At 40.5% G+C, this 16,884-nt stretch overlaps 1 protein-coding gene across 1 annotated transcript in view; it reads right to left on the reverse strand.

The window, feature by feature from the left end:
• Positions 1-307: 307 nt before the first annotated feature.
• MICOS10 (mitochondrial contact site and cristae organizing system subunit 10) overlaps positions 308-16,884 on the reverse strand; it is a 62,830-nt gene continuing 46,253 nt past the window's right edge. Inside the window, exons 2-4 of the mRNA XM_063436990.1 lie at positions 3,878-3,925; positions 2,660-2,769; positions 308-527 (exon numbers count right to left, since the gene is read on the reverse strand). Coding sequence (XP_063293060.1) covers positions 519-527; positions 2,660-2,769; positions 3,878-3,925 — 167 coding nt within the window. The 3' untranslated portion in view covers positions 308-518. The remainder of the gene's footprint in view (positions 528-2,659; positions 2,770-3,877; positions 3,926-16,884) is intronic.

Below are 16,884 nucleotides of genomic sequence, written 5' to 3' on the forward strand. Positions count from 1 at the left end.
ATGTTGTTTAATGGTATCTTTTAGTTGCGCTGCAATTTCTATGAAATTCAAAAGTATTCTTGTTCAATATTTCAAAAGGAATTTATCTTTATAAAACACTGAAAAGGGACAGATCCACTTTAAAGGGTTAACACGTGTAAGTCCTCTGTCTTTTTTATTTGCCAACTGGCTTAAAACATACCACAACTGCCCTGACCCCACTCCGGCGGCCCTTCTAGCTTTAATCAGTTTTATTCTGATTTCCATTTCTTAATCTCCTGCGCTCAAGAAACACAGAAAACATTATTTAATAATCATGAAAAGAACATCGAGCACAGCCCATTTTGGGGTTTTTCTTTTTTATTCTCATAATTGTTGTGACAGAAAATACAAAACAAAGAAACTGCAAGCGTGTGGTCACTGCGCCAGGGAAAGCAGTTACTGCCAAGGACTGGAGCGAGAGTCTTCCAGGCTGTCCTGTGCCGTGCCGGATTCCAGATGGGAGGCTCTGCAGCTGCTCTCTGCCAGATCCAACACGCTCATTGTTCCTGTAACGAGGACATGCATTCAGGGGGTTAGTTACCAAAACGTTACAAACCAACAGAGCCACAATAGCCTCATCATTCTGACTGTTTAAAGACTGAACATATTACTGGAAATGCTGCACTGCAATCGCCCCAAGTGTCCATGTGGCAAAGGTCGGTTATATATCAGGAGTGGCCAATTGTAGATCTGCCGCTCTTTTAAAACTATGATCCCCTCCTACAATTTTTAAAAGAATATCTGGAGGAATTCTATGTCTCATATTGTGATTTTAACCCTTTCTATGAAGGTACGCACCTCATGGCCTCTCCAGCAAGTACTCCCTTCTAACTGGCTTCAAAGTAATGTGAATTCTCCTGTGTTCCATCACACCGTTGGCCCTAAGATTAGCTATGGTGAATGTCATTTCAGTGTAACCATACTTTAATATAGGTGAACTAATTAGAGAGTGAGGATGTAAAATACCCTGTGATCATGCCAGAAGACCCTTATAGCGTTGGGAACTGGTAATCAGTGATATATTTAGCCTGAGCAACAAAAAAAAATTATAATTCCTGTTCAAAACACACCTTCCAGAAGGATAGCAGCACCTGTATGTCATGCAGAACATTTAATATTTAAAACAAAGAGGAATGACATGACTTTTGTATTTTCAGCATTATTCCAGTGGCTTACTTTCCTGATGCAAATCACAGTCCACATGGTTAAATGTATCACATGTTCACAGCCAGCGACTAGGACTGCAGATTGTACTCCCTGGGTCACACACCGGGAAGTTCAATATGCAGACCACCAAGGTAAAGCCAAGCTCAAAGCAGCCCAAGACCAATATTCCTCAGTTTAGGGTTGTACACATGATTGCAGAAGAGATAACTAAAGAGGGGAGGACACAATGGGATTAAACGTTCCCTTTAAGAAAAGCCCAAATTCCCAAGCTCCTCACCCATGAATTATAGCTCCAATACTACACTAATAGTTTCCACACTGTTCCCCGGCAGCCATTAAATAATTAGGCAGTTAGCAGCCCTTGAGCCATTAACCACGACAACACATTTGGAGGCAATTATGGATTTAACTGTTCCTGGCCCTTGGCTGCTTAACGAGCAATGCGTACTGATGTAGGTCTCTTTATTAAGATCCAAAGTGTTAAGATGAATACAGCAAATGCTGCCCACGGAGGACACCATGTTAGCGCCACGGAGAGATTGAAACCGACGTGTGTTTGTGGAAGCAAAGCATTTAATAAAAAAACAGATCCCATATGGTTTACAGAGCGTTTTAGAGAGGAAACATCCATATATCTGTACATATAAATAATACTAATAACCACATCATCAAAATATTTAACCACAAGTAGTACGTTAAGATTGTCACTAGTTTCCAAACACGTCATGGAGTCTACATGTTATTACCCAACTTAATGGTGTCTATTTTATTGATCTCAGAAGGTTGAGAGGCTGAGCTGGAATGGGAATCAAATGTTTGACTCAGATATTCGAGCTGGTGCTCCATCCACTGAGACATTCAAGCCGGTGCTCCATCCACTGAGACATTCGAGCCGGTGCTCCATCCACTGAGACATTCGAGCCGGTGCTCCATCCACTGAGACATTCGAGCCGGTGCTCCATCCACTGAGACATTCGAGCCGGTGCTCCATCCACTGAGACATTCGAGCCGGTGCTCCATCCACTGAGACATTCGAGCCGGTGCTCCATCCACTGAGACATTCGAGCCGGTGCTCCATCCACTGAGACATTCGAGCCGGTGCTCCATCCACTGAGACATTCGAGCCGGTGCTCCATCCACTGAGACATTCGAGCCGGTGCTCCATCCACTGAGACATTCGAGCCGGTGCTCCATCCACTGAGATATTCGAGCCGGTGCTCCATCCACTGAGATATTCGAGCTGGTGCTCCATCCACTGAGATATTCGAGCTGGTGCTCCATCCACTGAGATATTCGAGCTGGTGCTCCATCCACTGAGCTGTCTCACTCTGCCAACAACTAGTACGGAGGATCTTCCAGTGGCCAAAGATCACAGCTTTATGCTGCACATGGAGTGCAGTCGCAGAGCCCCAGAAATCATGAAATGAAAGTGTTAAATTTTGCCGAGAGGCAGGTGGGAATACAGACATACCTTTACAAACTTGCCGTGAAGAAGGTAAGGAGACTGGAAGTCATTCTGGCAGTTGGAATAGGCCATTCCTAAACCTATACCCGAGGAGAATGCAATGGGCCAGGTCTTCCCTGGAAAGAGAGAGATGGGTTTGCAAAGGTCAGATGGAAAAAATCAATCCCCCTTTCACTATTTAACCACGCGCAGTTTATAGAAAATCAAATTGAGACATAATTAACACAGAATAGTAGATGTGTCCCGGACTCATCAAAACTCAATGTTTAGTTAACATCATCATTATAAATTAAAACATATAGAACCAAGATACACCGTGTCTCACCATCATGCTGTGTGACGGCTCATGTGCACATTTCTCAAATATACCCCCTCATTTACATCAATAGATTTAGGCTTCACTCTGTATACATTTTACCAAGCTGGAGACTACGCTACAAGATTATATTAATTACTTACCATAAAACATAAAACGCTACATGCACACTAAAAGCTCCTTTGAGCCCTTGTCGGTTCTCAGTTGCCTAAACATGTTTGTCATCATAGACATATTTGTTCTTCTTAGCAATTGTACAATGCTGTGGCATAGGTTGGTGCACATCCAGACTCCTTCAACCACGACCACTTCAAAAAGCATAAGTGGTCATGGTGGCTGGAGTAATCCTTTAACATGACACGTGCCCATCATTGGACGTTTTCATGCACTGTGACATGAGGCAAGTGTCAATGTATCGGTTATATAGGTTTCCTATACACAAGGGATCTTCATTCAACATCTTATAGTAACAGCTAAGAGCATGATTCAAGAGACATAGATTTGATTCCATGTGTGCAATAAATACACAGTCTTCACTTAGATCAGATTGAACTGTAAACACGACGTGTGCACGGATGGAGAGCAAGTTCCACATTCTCCAGTGTGGTTTTGACGGCAGAGGAATTTAGAAGTTGTTTACATTTATTTTCTGCAAAGCCGTATGAACCAATGATATCTGTCTGTGTGTGGGCCCAGACTGTGCCGGTGAATTTAAATAAAAGCATTATTTAGTATTGCTGTCACGAACAGGGTGACAGGGCCTCAGAGGTACCATTGCTGCATAACACGCCATGAATGATAATGGTGGAGACCAGATATTGGGTAGAGACTAGCCGTGCTGGATCTACCCAGAATGCAATTAGCACCAGCAGGGCCCTAGGGGATAGGGCGCAAAAGACAATACTCACTTTTGAAAAATATCACTGAAAACACGATCCCCAAACCAAGGCCAGCACCTGAAAGAAACCAACAAACAAATATAATCCATTAATATAGCAGTATCACATTGTAAGAGCCTTAACAGCATACTATTTGATGTTACAATAACCATTTAATATAGCAATACGGAGTATCACACTGTGAGAGCCGCATACAGCCATTAGCGGCACACTCTGGGATATTATAATAACCATTTAATATAGCAATACTGAGTATCACACTGTGAGAGCCGCATACAGCCATTAGCGGCACACTCTGGGATATTATAATAACCATTTAATATAGCAATACTGAGTATCACACTGTGAGAGCCGCATACAGCCATTAGCGGCATCCTATGGGATATTATAATAACCATTTAATATAGCAATACTGAGTATCACACTGTGAGAGCCGCATACAGCCATTAGCGGCACACTATGGGATATTATAATAACCATTTAATATAGCAATTCTGAGTATCACACTGTGAGAGCTGCATACAGCCATTAGCGGCATCCTATGGGATGTTATAATAACCATTTAATATAGCAATTCGGAGTATCACACTGTGAGAGCCACATACAGCCATTAGCGGCATCCTATGGGATATTATAATAACCATTTAATATAGCAATACTGAGTATCACACTGTGAGAGCCGCATAAAGCCATTAGCGGCACACTATGGGATATTATAATAACCATTTAATATAGCAATACGGAGTATCACACTGTGAGAGCTGCATACAGCCATTAGCGGCACACTATGGGATATTATAATAACCATTTAATATAGCAATACGGAGTATCACACTGTGAGAGCTGCATACAGCCATTAGCGGCACACTATGGGATATTATAATAACCATTTAATCTAGCAATACGGAGTATCACACTGTGAGAGCCACATACAGCCATTAGCGGCACATTGTGGGATATTATAATAACCATTTAATATAGCAATACTGAGTATCACACTGTGAGAGCTGCATACAGCCATTAGCGGCACACTATGGGATATTATAATAACCATTTAATATAGCAATACGGAGTATCACACTGTGAGAGCTGCATACAGCCATTAGCGGCATCCTATGGGATGTTATAATAACCATTTAATATAGCAATATGGAGTATCACACTGTGAGAGCTGCATACAGCCATTAGCGGCATCCTATGGGATGTCATAATAACCATTTAATATAGCAATATGGAGTATCACACTGTGAGAGCTGCATACAGCCATTAGCGGCATCCTATGGTATGTTATAATAACCATTTAATATAGCAATACGGAGTATCACACTGTGAGAGCTGCATACAGCCATTAGCGGCATCCTATGGGATGTTATAATAACCATTTAATATAGCAATACGGAGTATCACACTGTGAGAGCCACATACAGCCATTAGCGGCACACTATGGGATGTTATAATAACCATTTAATATAGCAATACGGAGTATCACACTGTGAGAGCCACATACAGCCATTAGCGGCTTCCTATGGGATGTTATAATAACCATTTAATATAGCAATACGGAGTATCACACTGTGAGAGCTGCATACAGCCATTAGCGGCACACTATGGGATGTTATAATAACCATTTCATATAGCAATATGGAGTATCACACTGTGAGAGCCACATACAGCCATTAGCGGCACACTATGGGATATTATAATAACCATTTAATATAGCAATACTGAGTGTCACATTGTGAGAGCCGCATACAGCCATTAGCGGCTTCCTATGGGATATTATAATAACCATTTAATATAGTAATACGGAGTATCACACTGTGAGAGCCGCATACAGCCATTAGCGGCACACTATGGGATATTATAATAACCATTTAAAATAGCAATACTGAGTATCACACTGTGAGAGCTGCATACAGCCATTAGTGGCATCCTATGGGATGTTATAATAACCATTTAATATAGCAATATGGAGTATCACACTGTGAGAGCCACATACAGCCATTAGCAGCATCCTATGGGATGTTATAATAACCATTTAATATAGCAATACTGAGTGTCACACTGTGAGAGCCACATACAGCCATTAGCGGCTTCCTATGGGATATTATAATAACCATTTCATATAGCAATACGGAGTATCACACTGTGAGAGCCGCATACAGCCATTAGCGGCACACTATGGGATATTATAATAACCATTTAAAATAGCAATACTGAGTATCACACTGTGAGAGCTGCATACAGCCATTAGCGGCATCCTATGGGATGTTATAATAACCATTTAATATAGCAATATGGAGTATCACACTGTGAGAGCCACATACAGCCATTAGCAGCATCCTATGGGATGTTATAATAACCATTTAATATAGCAATACTGAGTATCACACTGTGAGAGCCACATACAGCCATTAGCGGCAAGCTATGGGATGCTATAATAACCATTTAATATAGCAATACGGAGTATCACACTGTGAGAGCTGCATACAGCCATTAGCGGCATCCTATGGGATATTATAATAACCATTTAATATAGCAATACGGAGTATCACACTGTGAGAGCCGCATACAGCCATTAGCGGCACACTATGGGATATTATAATAACCATTTAATATAGCAATACGGAGTATCACACTGTGAGAGCCACATACAGCCATTAGCGGCACACTATGGGATATTATAATAACCATTTAATATAGCAATATGGAGTATCACACTGTGAGAGCTGCATACAGCCATTAGCGGCATCCTATGGGATGTTATAATAACCATTTAATATAGCAATATGGAGTATCACACTGTGAGAGCCACATACAGCCATTAGCGGCATCCTATGGGATGTTATAATAACCATTTAATATAGCAATATGGAGTATCACACTGTGAGAGCTGCATACAGCCATTAGCGGCACACTATGGGATATTATAATAACCATTTAATATAGCAATTCGGAGTATCACACCGTGAGAGCCACATACAGCCATTAGCGGCATCCTATGGGATGTTATAATAACCATTTAATATAGCAATATGGAGTATCACACTGTGAGAGCTGCATACAGCCATTAGCGGCACACTATGGGATATTATAATAACCATTTAATATAGCAATATGGAGTATCACACTGTGAGAGCTGCATACAGCCATTAGCGGCATCCTATGGGATATTATAATAACCATTTAATATAGCAATACTGAGTATCACACTGTGAGAGCCACATACAGCCATTAGCGGCATCCTATGGGATGTTATAATAACCATTTAATATAGCAATACTGAGTATCACACTGTGAGAGCCACATACAGCCATTAGCGGCACACTATGGGATATTATAATAACCATTTAATATAGCAATACTGAGTATCACACTGTGAGAGCCACATACAGCCATTAGCGGCTTCCTATGGGATATTATAATAACCATTTAATATAGCAATACGGAGTATCACACTGTGAGAGCCACATACAGCCATTAGCGGCATCCTATGGGATGTTATAATAACCATTTAATATAGCAATACGGAGTATCACACTGTGAGAGCCACATACAGCCATTAGCGGCATCCTATGGGATGTTATAATAACCATTTAATATAGCAATACTGAGTATCACACTGTGAGAGCCGCATACAGCCATTAGCGGCTTCCTATGGGATGTTATAATAACCATTTAATATAGCAATACGGAGTATCACACTGTGAGACCCACATACAGCCATTAGCGGCTTCCTATGGGATGTTATAATAACCATTTAATATAGCAATACGGAGTATCACACTGTGAGACCCACATACAGCCATTAGCGGCTTCCTATGGGATGTTATAATAACCATTTAATATAGCAATACGGAGTATCACACTGTGAGACCCACATACAGCCATTAGCGGCATCCTATGGGATATTATAATAACCATTTAATATAGCAATACGGAGTATCACACTGTGAGAGCCACATACAGCCATTAGCGGCATCCTATGGGATGTTATAATAACCATTTAATATAGCAATACGGAGTATCACACTGTGAGACCCACATACAGCCATTAGCGGCATCCTATGGGATATTATAATAACCATTTAATATAGCAATACGGAGTATCACACTGTGAGAGCCACATACAGCCATTAGCGGCATCCTATGGGATGTTATAATAACCATTTAATATAGCAATACGGAGTATCAGAGCTCTCAGGGACTCACATACAGCCATTAGCGGCAAGCTATGGGATGCTCTCCAATTATTATACACTCCTTGCATATTAGAAGCACAGATCACCTAGACAGTATGAGATTGGAGCATGTAATGATGGCCTACCCAAACAAACGTATAATTTGGGCATGTCTTCTAAATCCTTTACACTAAATACACACGATGCCTTTCTGTTGGCACACTTCACATGAACATGTCTATTCCAGATACGCCAAAACACTTTTAAAAACAGTTGGGGTAACCATTTCAGGCTCATCACCATCACTTTACAGCAAGGGTGGTCAAAAGTAAGATCCCCAGTTGAAGAACTACAACTGCCATGATGCTTTGCCATTTGACCCCCGCTGATTTATAGAATATGAAGAAATGTAAAAGCACACAGAGCTACTAGGCGGCCAATATTACCATGAAAACCAAGTTCAAGAAGAAAATCCTCTATTATAAGACTTTGCTTTATAACCCCAATGCTTGCAAGCACCACCCTTCTTAGATCACCACTGGGTTAGCCAACAATGCAGATTTGCACTTGCTTAGAGCTCCATCCCTAGCCATCCATCAACCGGCACCAAATTGAATAACACAATCCGGTGTGCAACTCTTATCTGCACAGTAAGCAACGCATACCAACTCTGGCACTGAAACAGTTAACTGAACACATCAGAGACACATCCGTTAAATTCACTTTGGTCTGCGAAAGGTTAAAGGCCTTTGCCTTGAATGGGAGGGAGCTTTACCTTGCAATGCATAAACACATAGCAGACCTTGGCTGATTCTCCCAAAGAGACAACGGTGCTTGCCAAAACACTGCTCTTACAAGAACTGAATGGGATTTGTCATTTAATACACTCACTTGGGCTCCAGCAGTTCAAGGCAGGGTGGATTTCATAGCTCCAGAATGCAATGGGTTAATAATGAAACACCCCCAACACGTTTCAAGTTCTATGTTACCCAGTGGGTACGCAATCCCTCAAGCTCTCAGGGACTCACAGTTTATTAGAATGGAGACAGTCGCTAATATGTTCATCTTTTGGCAAAATTTAAAAGAAAATTGCCATTCTTGCATTAGACAGAGAACGCGTGAAGGATGGGGCTTTTAACCCCTCAATGACACAGTTGCAAAAGCTTGTCTTACCCTTAAAGACACAAGCCATTTTTACTGTTTGTGTTCAAACTCAATTGGCATCTCTCATTTATTGAACCAACACATATTATATACTGTTTTTTAGAGGGCAAGCAGGGCTTTAATTTGATATCACATATACATAGATACATTCTCTTTAAGTATAAAAAAAAAAAAATGAAGAAAAAAAAAAAAGTTTTTTTTCACAGTTTTGGCAATAATAGTGTGTGCATAATATGTCCTGCTTCTGAAAACTAATTTAAAAAATATTCATTTATGTGTCTTGATTTATAGACTACATAATATGTGTAAGATTTCAGTGTATTTTGAAAGTTACAGGTCACAAAATACTAAAATAAAATTTCAATGTGAAACTATTTTAGAAGTAGATATCACAGGCTATTTATCGAAGGTTATTTTGACACTTTTTACGTTGCCATTTCATCGACAATCTCTGCTAAATATTGGAGTAATATTGTGTGTTTTTTTTCTTCTCTATTTTGGCATATACACATATAACAAGGTTTTTGTAATGTGTATTTCTTAAAGTTGGTGTGTGCTATTCCTGCACAGAACCCCATATTGTGTTCAGCTACATCTGCTGAGTATAACGATATTGTATCCCATTGTATGCCTTTGGCACTATTCTGTGAAGCTACAATGCCATATAAGAGACAAGGCTATTTCAGTTTCTATAGTTAGGATTTTCATAGATGGATTTGACGGGTCTATGTCTCATTTTAGGGTATTATAGCAATGTGACTGTTCAAATAACCCCACAAAGGGCTTTCATTTGATAAAGCAGACACCCCAGGGTATCTTACATGGTGTATATTGTGCCTTAACTTGTCACAATTTTTTCACCAATTTACGCCAATGTTTGTGGTGAGGGGGAAAAACAATTGCATTTTTACTGAGTATTTCTTACACTTGATATGTGCCAGTGTCATAAAATCTCCCAAATTATGCTCAGTTACATCTTCTGAGTAAAACAATATGCCCAATGTATGACCTCGACACTATTTTGTGAAGTTATAGTGCTGTAAAAGAGACGTGACAAGTTCAGGTTTTTAAGTGTGAATTTTCATGGAGGGTTTTGATGCGTCCGTATCCCACTTTGGAGCACTTTAGCAGACTACATATTCCAACTACCCCATAAAGGCATACCATTTCGTAAAGAAGACTCTCCCAGGGTATTTCAAAACGCATAGGATAATATTTCCACTAGCTTGTACCATCTGTAGTGATAATAAGCATTATTTTCAAACTTTTTGACGCACAGAGTGAGTTTGCACAGTATATTTAGCACATCTTATGTGTGCTATGGCTGTATAATATTTCATATGTTGCTCAGCTATGTCGTCTGAGTATAACAATACCCTCGTATGTAACTTTGCCAGGTATATGTGGATGTTGAAGCGGCACATTTGAGACACAGCCAGTTTTATTTCTAACTTTGAAGTGTTACACTGTGTCCATGTTCCATTTTGGAGTAGTTTAGCTGGTTGGTTATTCAAACTACCCCACAACACATACCATTTATAAAAAAAAAAAAAAAAAAAAAAAAAAAATGTTTTAAAGAATACACCCTGGGGTATTTGAAAATGCATATTTTGAACATTAGCGTGGGATCATTTTTTCACTAGTTTGTTCCAGGTGTAGTGGTAATTATCATTTTTAAATGTATATTTTTTTACTTTTTAAAATTTGCTTTAATTTTTTAAAACTTTTAAAAACTCTTAAAACTTTTTTTTCCTACAGTTAACTCCTAACTAGCAGTAAGCAGCACAAACAGTAAATTCCCCAATATCCCATAACTCCCACCCACCCCAGCTAGCAAAATATATCATTTTTAAATATTTAAACTAATTATTGAAATAAATTGAACCCCTGAGGGTTAAAACAAAATATATAAAAGTTAAAAAACTCAGATCACTGTAGGCAGTGATTAACTGGCAGGGAACATGTTAATTTTTATTAGGACTGGGTAAAGGGGGGTGGGATTTTGTAACTTTTTTTTTAAAACATTAAAAAAAAAAAATCAAACTTTTTAAAGCTTTTTTTAAAACTTTTAACGTTAACCCCTAACTAGCTTAACACCAAATTCCCCACTAACTTCCACCCAGCCCAGCTAGCTAAATATATCATTTTAAAATATTTAAAGTAATTAAATAAATGTAACCCCTGAGGGTTAAAAAATAAATAAAATAAATAATCAGATCACAGCAACTTGTAGTCCCTGCAAATTGATCACTGTAGTCTGTGATCAATTGGCAGGGAAGGGGTTAATTTTATTAAAGCAGGGGAAAGGGGGATGGGATTTAACTTTATTTTTATTTATTTTTTACACAGAGTGAATAGTATCATCACTGATCCGTCTCTATGAACTTCACACTGGTCGTGGAAGCGCAGGGAGGCGGACCGGTAGTCCCTGCAGCACATATGCTGCCTCTGACAGACTGTCATAGCGATCACAGCTGCAGGGACAGTACGATCGGGTGCTCCCGGTCTGCCTCAGATACGGAGGCAGATGAGAGGAGCGTTAACCCCACGATTGCCGTGATCTGGGGTTAACTTTAGTAAATAATGGAAATTTTCCGTCATGCATCCTTAACGGTAGGACAAGCATGATGGAAAATTTCCATCTAGCGTCACGAAGGGGTTAAAGTATGAGCGGATTTACTTTTGTACATTGGCAGAATCTTTATTGAAGGCATACAACTTCACATATGCACATAGCACGTAGGTGTTTGTTCAAATGACGACACCACCACTACTCTTCGGTCACTGCACTGCAGTTAAGCATGTCTACCTGTCTTCTGGCACAGCCGAATTGACTCCATCTTGCAGGGTATTTAAACCTTACCTGCGGAGAGTTCGCTGCCGTTTTGTTGTTCTTGCAGCCATTAGGATTGTTCAGTATCGCTGTCCGCTAATTTGGTTTAAACAACGCTATGTTGTGGCTTTCTAACTAGATATTCAAATGTGTGCATTTCTGGAATCCCGACCATCACTCATGCTATACTATAACTTAAGCTTAGACATGACGGACCGGTTTAAAAGATGGAAATTGCATGCCCATGGTTGGCTTAGTGGGATCATATAAAATAAATAGAAAGAAAAAAAAATGAACAGGAAACAAAACGACTTTTACTGTAAGCAAACTGCTCTGTGATGACTTTAAATCTCTCTCCTTGCTCCCCACAAACAAGCTGCTTTCTCGCCCGAGTGACGGACTACTCTGTATGCACTGCCAAGTGCGGCTTTAATCCACTCTCGTCTCTGTGGTACCATTACAATAGCACAGCTGGCTGCAGCCTCGCAGAACGTTTATACTATTAGGGATAATTACTATCTGGGAGAAATTATAAAGCGGACAAATTGCCTGACCTATGCTCCCCATCTCCTCTTCCTGCGTGCCAGATTGGGTGATCAGTTCACCGATCTGCAGCTGAAGAGAACGAGGGGCCTCTCAGACAAAACGTGGCCCCCTTTCAGCTTCTCAGCTACAAAAAAAAAAGCGATTCAGGCCGCTGACATCATCAGTGAGGGACTGTGCCAACAACAGCACAATGGCAGAAGGTAAAAGTATGAAACTGTATGAAAACACTTCTGCTCTTACCTAGCTGGCATTCGGGTGCTCCTTAGAGTATGTGCAAAATATTTGTCTGTTTTAGCTCCAGTTTCACTGATCAGAGTTTTATCTTTAAATGGCTAAGACATCAATATACTTTTAATATTTACGACACAACAAAAAGTAAAAAAAATTAAAATAAAAAAAATTTACAAACTGCAAAACACCTTCATTGACATGAGCAGTAATTAAATTATTGTAAGGCTTATTTTTTTTTTTTAATTAAAAAAACAACAAAAAAAACAAAAACCACTTACTGCATATGCCAAATGGAGCAAAATACTTGGAGGTTACCCCAAATTTACCACTTGTTTCCAACTGGTCACCGAATTTGACTGGGGATCAAATAGGAGGGACACTGCATTGTGCCTTCAGGTGAATGAGCAAACACTGCTGTAATACTGCATTTAAAATGATATTTATCTCTATCTATATATATATATCATTCTCTTTCTCTCTTATTATTTTATTGCTTAAAGGACCACTCTAGGCACCCAGACCACTTCAGCTTAATGAGGTGGTCTGGGTACCTGGTCCCTCTAGGATTAACCCTTTTTTGAAATAAACATAGCAGTTTCAGAGAAACTGCTATGTTTATAAATGGGTTAATCCAGCCTCCAAATCCTCTAGTGGCTGTCTCACTGACAGCCGCTAGAGGCGCTTGCGTGATTCTCACTGTGAAAATCACAGTGAGAGCACGCAAGCGTCCATAGGAAAGCATTGTAAATGCTTTCCTATGAGACCGGCTCAATGCGCGCGCAGCTCTTGCCGCGCATGCGCATTTAGCCGAAAGGGAGGATCGGAGGCGGAGAGGAGGAGGAGATCTCCCCGCCCGGCGCTGGAATAAAAGGTACGTTTTAACCCTTTACTCTCCATCCATCCAGGGGGTCCCTGAGGGTGGGGGCACCCTCAGGGCACTATAGTGGTCCTTTAAACAGCACCAGCAAATTCTATAGCGCTGTATTTATTTCTATCACTATCTATATATATTATTTTTTTCAAGAAAATGTTTTTTTGTTTTTTTACAATAGGGTTTTTGTTTTTTTACAATAGGGTTCTAAAAAAAAAAATAAAAAAAATTATAATTATATTATATAAACATAATCAATACCTGAATAAAATTAAATATAAATTTAAAAAAAAACGTGTATAAAAACAAACATGAGAATGGTAAATTTAAACAGGTTTAATTTATAGTATAGTATATAGTATAGTAGCAGAAACACATGCCAGAAAATAGTAAGTAATAATTCACAGAATAACAATAGCTAGAACTGATAAAGAATGTTATGTCCAGAGAGTGAGGGAGGAAAAAAATAATAAAACATTTATTTGCTTGATGACGGGGCAATAAAAGGCCATGATTTTTACATTTAGAAATTTTACACATTTTTTAAAAGAAAAACCAAATGGTACAAAGCTAAAAAGGGCCACGCACGCAATCTGAGCGCCCAAAGCCTGGCTGACACATTGTGTTGCTCAATTTGCCCACAGAATGTTAGAGAGACTGGGGCCTTTATAGCCCCTTTAGACAGGAAATGGGAGAAAGCGCTATGGTAATTGAGGAGTTAAATGGTCAGACATTGTGTGGTGGTGGCGGCCACCTGATCTTGCCGCTCTGTGCGCCACAGCTGTTTTCACTAACATGCGGCACACCTCCAGAACTGCCCTTAACTCATAACAATAAAAGATGAAAGGTTTATCTTATAATAAAAGTGAACAGAGAAGTCTGACTGAAAAGATCTTTTCCAGAGGGGAGCCGCAGATTGCAAGGAGAATGGGAGGAGGGAGGAAGGGTGAAGCAAAATTTTACACCTTCTCCGTGACAGCTTCAAACACTTAATTGAAAAAACAGCCAGTCGCTGCTTCATTTACTTCTAGCTATTAACCAGCCACATGCCAAGTACCCCACTATAGTTCCTTGCCAACAAGATTAAGTCTTAATGTAAGCAGCCGGGACTGGCTGAAATAACAGCATTCGCTTTACTTGGAAGGCCCTCGTTTTGGGTCGTTCATGCTTAACGCTTTTGGGTAAGCAAGCTGCCACTTTAGGTGAAAAAATGCCATTCATCTCAAAACCATAAAAAGACGGATAGATCTTCTGATGAAAGGGGGCTTGTGCCCCAAACACTGGGGGGGGATTAGGTACAGGGCAGCAATATATTTGGAAAGATTCAAGTGCTAAAGGGCAGCGTAACATGTGGCAAACCCTCAGAGAACGAAAGGATTAATTCTTTGGAAAATATAGGTTTATATCATATGCTTTCTGAGCCTTAGAAAAAAAAAATGTTCAACTGAATTAAATTTAAGAAATCCTTTATTTTGAAATCAGCTACATACACATGCAATCTTGTAGATTTAGAAATGGTCCAGATTTTGTAGATGGATGCTGTGGCGGAGATATAGTCTCATGCCTCCTCCCTCTGATAAATGATATAGGCCGGTGGGTGACCATGTTGGGACACAATGACACATGGAGCTTAGACTAAGCTGGCAGTCTACAGGTGTCAAGTGCACACCCCAAGCTGACCTGAGCGAGACGGGCATGAACCACCAGACCGAAAAGGCAGCGGTAAGCAAGATATCCAGAACATAGCAGCTCATTACTGTACGTTTATCTGGCGCCTAAATGACCCTCATTTGCCAAATAAAGAGTAATGCTGCCTCATACTTTCCTGTTCCCAGGGTGTTGCTATCTGCCTGTCCTATCATGTCCTCACTTATGTGCAACTTGACACGAACCTCAGAAATAATATCAGAGAAGGGTTCTGGCAGCAACATTAAAAAAAAATAAAAAAAAATAAAAATACTCACAAAAAAACCACCTCCAAATACAGGGCCCCCGGGACAGCCTTTTATCCGTGCAGCACATTCCTCATTAGGGAGTGAGCTGTGCAGGCGTGTTTTATGGGAAAACACGGGCCTGGGGACTCACAGAAGCCAGGGACACGTGTGTGGGGGGAGAGACGGAGGGCGCCAGCAGCCCTAAATACTCACAGACACTATTCCTATAGAACACTATGAGAGACGCTGATTAACAGCCCAGTGTCTTAAAGGGTTACCAAGCACCAAAATGACTTCAGTGATTTGAAGCAGTCCTGGTGCCTGGAATCTAAATGCAGCATTCCGCTATGAAGCACTGCACACATGGAGACTAACCCCTTTGCTGCCAGAGGTGTTACTCCATTTCCTGCAGCATTATTGTGGTATCCTAGGAGTCCCAGGCTGGCTAATGTCAATTGTGTGCATGTAGGACGTCTAACGTCAGCACAACAGGCATCCAGCGGTGTCACACCCCACCCTACTTTGTGCGGCCCCTATCCTACGCTCACTCCATACTATCACTTGGCTTTGAATTAGGCAAATAACAGGATATGGGTGAAAGGAAAAAAAAAAAAAAGGAGCTCCCTAGTTCACGAGGCACACCTCCCATAATCCTCAGCCAACAAAAGGTTGCGTTTTTTCTAGGATCACTGCTGAGCATTGAACCTGTAGTTCCAACACAACTGGAAAACTACCTTCTAAATGCCCCAAATCGATATCAGGAAGTGAAGGATCTTCTTGAGACCACGTGATATCAGCAGCCAATCACAACACAAGATTTACACATATGAGCCGATTAGATCCCAGCATTGCAAAGGGCAGGCAAGAGGACTTACAGCGTATGGACTTTAGAATGACCCAAAAAGCATGCCAGTCAGATTGTAAAGCCTTCAACAAACGTGATCAGCAATAAATGCAATACCATAGCCAAAATCATGGATACAGGAAAGAAGGGGTCGTAATTTGTCAATGTATTCCTTTGGAAATCTCTGATCAAACCCTAAAAAAGATCTTTCAGATGCTTCCCTTTATCACCAACCCTTTGGCACGTTTAAAATAAACGGTTCATCAGTCTCCAAAAGGTAGGAAGTGCATCTTCAGTTCCGCTCGCACTGCATGGTGTCCTGGCTACACCGACTGAAAATCGGCTTCAATTAGCGCGCTCTCCCTTGAACTCCACTTCACCCTCTGGAAACAATTTCACCCATTGCACTGTG

The sequence above is a fragment of the Pelobates fuscus genome, chromosome 11, assembly GCF_036172605.1.
Source record: "Pelobates fuscus isolate aPelFus1 chromosome 11, aPelFus1.pri, whole genome shotgun sequence".
NCBI lineage: Eukaryota > Metazoa > Chordata > Amphibia > Anura > Pelobatidae > Pelobates > Pelobates fuscus.